This window comes from Otolemur garnettii, unplaced genomic scaffold (assembly GCF_000181295.1).
Source record: "Otolemur garnettii isolate 467f Iridium unplaced genomic scaffold, OtoGar3 scaffold00078, whole genome shotgun sequence".
Classification (NCBI taxonomy): Eukaryota; Metazoa; Chordata; class Mammalia; order Primates; family Galagidae; genus Otolemur; species Otolemur garnettii.
The window spans coordinates 8060713-8066767 of NW_003852473.1; the positions used below are offsets into that span (position 1 = coordinate 8060713).

The 6055-nt window shown below is 36.4% G+C and overlaps 1 protein-coding gene across 1 annotated transcript in view; it reads left to right on the top strand.

The window, feature by feature from the left end:
- Window positions 1-3214, top strand: part of SPATA16 (spermatogenesis associated 16) — a 247266-nt gene extending 244052 nt beyond the window's left edge. The window contains exon 10 of the mRNA XM_003794288.1: window positions 2891-3214. Within this exon, the coding sequence (XP_003794336.1) occupies window positions 2891-3013 (123 nt within the window). The 3' untranslated portion in view covers window positions 3014-3214. The remainder of the gene's footprint in view (window positions 1-2890) is intronic.
- The last annotated feature ends 2841 nt before the right edge of the window (window positions 3215-6055 follow it).

Genomic DNA, 6055 nt, shown 5'->3' on the forward strand with positions numbered 1-6055 from the left:
TCCCATAACAATACCCATAATAATAGTCCTTGAATATGAATGGAAAGGCCTTGCAAAATGAGTTGATGGCAATTCCATTACTCCTTGATGTGGACTATGACCAACAGCCATGTTAAAGGTTAGAACCTGCTGTCCTACTAAGACCTTTAGTTCCCCTCAATTACCAGACATCACAAAATTCTCCTCAAGATTTTGGTCTAATGTCCATATCACTGTAATGTCAATTCAGCAGTGGCACATATATACTCAAGAAAATGTTATCTCCCCATTTTGCAAATGGGAAAATTAGACCTGGGATGACTGTGTAGCCTGATACAGCTAAGTAGATTCTGTACCCAAAAGGGCGTCAAATAAAGCCTCTGCTCCAAAAACTGGCTCATTTTCTTCCTTACATATTTACATAGTTCTTTGTGTTTTATTTTCCTAAGGGCTTTACAGAAATTTCTATCGTTTGCAATCTGTTCTTCTAGTTATATGAATCTATTTTCTCTTCAACCAGCATTTTTCTTTTCTTGACTTAAAAAAAGAAAATAAAGAACAAACTTTACTAAAAACAAGTCACAGCTCTCCTACACTCCAGTAAGTACAGAAGCTAAAACTGACTTACTTCTCTGCGGATCGTGTCACTCCTCTAATGGCATAATCTAAGGGAATAACCTCTGATTTGAAAATGGGAGTACTCATCTTTAGCACTGGACTACTTAGATCTCATGTCAGGGTAAGCCATGAAATTTTATGACTAGGTATATCCTTGGAGATTATCCAAGCCAACTCTCTCCTAATAAAAAATGGTGGTGAAAACTGAGGCTCAGAGCAGCCAAGTGACTTCCCTGTGCTGGTGGACCAGAGTTATAAGCCATGCCAGGACCAGAATGCAGCGCTGCTGCTGATATCTCATCCGATGCCCTTTCTACCTCTGGCTGTTCCAATATGGAAGATGACAACTTGTTATTATCTTTCACTAAGCGATGATAATGGAATTAGTGCTTATTTAATTATTTATATGCTCCATACCAAGCATTGCTATTGAGTGTGGAAAAACACACTGCTTTCTGAATCTTTCCAGTAAATTTACCAGAGAATAAGACATTGTATGGTCTGCCATGTCCTAAATTCTGGAGTGCTCACCTGTATGCTTGCTTGCACAGGTGGGAGGCCAGTGCAATGTGGGAGGTGAGCACACAGGCCAGGTGCAGCATGCACAGAGTGTATGCTCTATTCTGCTTAATTCAGCAGAACTCTTTATTCCAGTGACATACCTTGTGTTTGTCCTTGTGTCTCTTTTATGAAAGGCAACCCAGTTAGTCAACACTGCTTATAATGAACACAATTAAAAAAAAAAAAAAGACAGCAGTTCCTAATGGATATTTTAAAGCAATTATTTTTCTGTATCATTGAAGGAAGCATTTTTGCTATATTAGGATTGTAATGTTAAATTGTTATTTGGGCTAACTGCAAATATTCTAGTTGTAAAGAGCTTTGAATTAGATAATACATCGCTGATGCAAATAATGTTAATGAATCATTGACTTAACTATTGAAGTAATGATAAAGTGCCACTTGTTATATTTGTGTGGATTGCACTTGGTTAATTTTTTAACTTATTATTGTACTGAAAATTGGAGAGAGAGAATGTGTGTGTATATATGTATGGAATACATAGAATAGTGCATTGGCTTTATGAAAGGATCTAAAAATATGCTGTCAAATAATTTTTGTATGTCCTGCAATGATCAGAAATCATAAAGGGCAATGTGCTTTTGAAGAAATTTACCTGAAGTAGTTTTAAAAAGCTTTTCAAAAAGAATGGTTTTTATATAAATAAGTTGTCTTGTTTTCTCAAGGAAGCCAGTAGATAGTATATCACTGGTGTGATCTAAGACCTAAGCAAACGTATGGATGAGTGCCACCATTTATTATTCTCTGTTTGACAATATGAATTATCTCTTGGATATTACCCTGAATAATAAATCAAGAAATTTAAAAGTACAACTCAAAATTGGAAAACTGAAGTTATAAGTGCTTTTATCTTAAGTAGATGATTTGCTCATGTACCTTGAATAGTAAGTGCTCTAGCTTTGAGCTAACTTTATAGCAATGAGCTCTTCAGTGAGGAATGTTAAGCTAATACAATATGCAGGTCCTGGGAATCTGGGTTAAGTATGAATTGTTATACCTACTGACTTTCATGATAGCCTAATTCAGTATTATGTAAACTATGACTATATTTTTTTTCTGACAAACAGTATAATACATTCCATCAACTGCTATTGAATAACTATAACTTTTCTTTAAAGAAAAACTAATTTTTTAAGGGTTATTACTTTGTATATCATTATTTTACCTTATTTTCTGGAGTGTAGCATTTTTTAAATAATGTGTTTTCTCAGAATTTCCCTTTGGCTTAAAGGAGAAATGATTTTTGCTCAGACAATGTGGAATATTCATTTTCTCCATTTTGCTAGGGACATGCAAATGCTGGAATCTCTGGCTTTGATGGGGGTATGTTTGTTTTCATTCTTGTTTTTTATAACTGAGACAGAGAAAGGGCTTGCCATGGCTTAGTGTTTCACTATGCTCTTCCTTTTGGAATGCCTGGTTTTACTGACCATTAAAAACACCATGGTGGTGGTGATAATCTCCATTTCCATTCTAAGTATGTTGGACTAAGTGATAAAGCAAACTCTTGCATATCTGGTTCACATTAGTAAACATAGGAACCTGAAATGGAAACAGAAGGGGCTGTTATGTTTAACTATTTCTGTTTCTGCCAGTTCTGTTCCAATATGGACTTGTATGTGCCATTTAATTTTAAATACCTCACCATTTTCATAAGTACAAAAAACCCAGGAAATCAACAACAAATCTTGTATCTGTTCATTTCTTACAGGTTGGACGAATTGAAGATTTTCTATACCAATTAGAAGACAATTTCTTAAAAACTAAAAGACTGAGAACTGCTCGAAGGCAAAAAACAAAAATGAAACGGCTTCAAAGTGTGCAGCAAAGCTAGTCACTAGGGAATAGGCAGACCAACACGTCCCAGAAGAAAAGGGAAGAGCATCCACCCAATTTGACTGTGACAGCTGGATAACTCAGACCAGCATGAGCTTACATGAGCTTGTACTCCCCTCAGCTCATCTTTAGCAAAGACATTGTATACTTCATTAATCTCAACTGGTAGGAATAAATGTTTCCAGCAAGTTTGATTTGAGTCTTATACAAATTTGTCTTATTAGATAAATGGTTTATAAAATAATCATTGCTGCCTCTTTCACCTGCCTTGTTCTTTCATAATTGTCTGGTATATCAGGTCTACCCAAGTATACTGACAGTATACATCTATAATCATGTGTATTCTTTAAGAACTATTCACATACTACATACAGAAATAATTTAAATGCAAATTTTAAATTATAAAACTAATAAAGTAGCTTCTCAATCCTTATAGAGATAGTCAGATGTGGTATGATATCATCAGGTTGTACCATAAGTTGTCTCATTCTTCCTAATCCTTTATATTGATTTCTTTGCCCTGTAAACTATGCTACACAATCACACATATTTCACAGGGTAATGAGTCACTAGCTGTCATTCAGTACTTTAATTAATGCCAACAATATTTAAGAATAGAAAAGGATAAGAAACTCATATACCAAGCATAATAGACAGAAAGATATCTTTTTAATAGTGAAAAAATTAATTGGTTTTCAGAGTACATTAATAAAAGTTCAAATGACTTAAAATAATTATTTTTTAAAGAGAAATAAAATGAACTCAACTAAAATTTCCCAACATAAGTAGTAGACTAAATGATTTATTTCAGTCTATCTAATATTTAACCTAATGATATATAAAAATCTGATAATGTTAAACTGGAGGCATTACATACAGCACTGGATTTCAAACTATATTACAAAGCTATGGTGAAAAAACAGCACAATATTGGCACAAATACAAAACATTGACTAATAAAATAGAATACAGAGCCAAAAATAAGCCCACACATTTATAATTAACTGATTTTTGACAAAAGTGCCAAGAACACATAATGGGGAAAGAAGAGTCTCCTCAATAAAGGACACGGAGGTAACTTGATATCCACATGAAGAAGAATGAAAATGAATACTTATCACACTCTTTATACAAAAATCAACTCAAAATGGATTAAATATGTAAACATAATACATGAAACTGTAAAACTACTAGAAGAAAACACCGGGGGAAACTCCATGACATTGGTCTGGGCACTAATTTCTTGAGCAAATCCCCCAAAGCACAGACTATGAAAGCAAAAGCAGAAAGTGAAATGCTATTAAACTATAAAACTTCTTCATAGTAAAGGAAACAATTAACAGAATGAAGAGACAACCCACAGATTGAGAGGAAATATTTGCAAATTATACAAAAGGCTAGTATCAAAAAGTTACCAGGAACTTAAACAATTCAATAACAAGAAAACAACCCTATTTTTAAAAAAAATGGGCAAAGGACCTGAACAGACATTTCTCAGACATACACATGGCCAACAGATATATGAGAATATTCTCTACATCTCTAAATATCATAGAAAAGCAAATTAAAACCACAATGAGATAATGCCTGTTCTCAAAAAATGATAGATGTAAGTGTTGTCAAGGATATGGAGAAAAGAAAACACTTATGCATGATTGTTGATATTGTAAATTAGGACAGCCTCTTTAGAAAACAGTATGGAGGCTCCTTGATATAAAAATTGAATTACCAGGGGATGGCGCCTGTGGCTCAAAGGAGTAGGGTGCCAGCCTCAACAACCCGGCCCTGGCCAAAAACTGCCAAAAAAAAAAAAAAATTGAATTACTGGGAGGGGGCGAGGGGGTGGCAGTTTGTGATGGCTGACTGCTACAAACCTCTTCCACAAAGAACCAAAATAGTTTGGAGGGATCACTTCTGAGGTTTATCTTACAAGGGTACATGTGAACGTTTTAAAATAATAACTAAGAAAATGACATGAAGGCTATGTTAACCAGTTTGATGGAAGTGTTTTGAATTGTGTGTGAAAACCCCACACTGTACCCCAGAAGTGCATTAATGTATACATAGTTACCATTCAATTAAAAAAAAAAGATTTTATAAATGTTATCTTATTTAAAATATTATTCAATTTGTACCAAAGAGAAAATTGAAGGTAAGCATACATTGCAAAACATTAAGAAAAGGAGCTCAAAATTTTAATTAATAAAGTGTATGTGACCAGCCAACTATAAAAAAAAAAAAAAAGAACCAAAATAGTGAGTAGATAATCACACTTCAGATAAAGCATCTATGAGAGGATGCTGAATTCAACAGAGAAGTGGTGAGAAACACTGAAAGCAAGGAAGAAGGGTGAAGAGAGATACCCTGCTTGGCCAGGACTAGATGGGAGCTTGGAGAGAATACCCAATGCAGGGAAAGAATAAGTGGGAGACCTCCCACATTCTCACCACAGATTCCTGGAATTCCAGCCACAGAGGAGCCACTTAATCCTCACAAGCCCAGAAACTAACCCAGAGACCATGCAATGGCACTACTCCAGAGAGAGAGTTCATGCTGAGTCCTAACCAGCCACACCACAGTGCCATTTTTAGAGCTCAGCCCCCACCAGGCTACATCCTGCCCTGGGGCCCAACAATTCCAAAAATCTCCACATCCCTGGAGCCCCATTGACATCCACCTGCAGCTCCAAGATGGGAGCTGCTGCCAGTACCTGCCCACCAGAGAGGTGGCTTTATATTTTTATACGACCCAAGGAATAAATTTCACCACCAATAGGTGCAGGCTGCTATGGAACCACAGTAAGAACAAAGTGCACCCTTTGGCCACCTGCTTATAACTGCTTCTGCTACAGCAACCCCACCTTCACCAGCAAAAAAGTCACAGCCCAATCTCAGCTGCCTACCTCAGCCAACACCATCAGGGGCCCTGCCAAGCCTCCTGCTCCACCCCCCACAGTACCAGAGCCTGGGGGCACCAAGGACTCCTTCTGAGGTCCCACTCCATCTGTGGGACTGGGGGCTTGGCCATCCAGCCCACCACA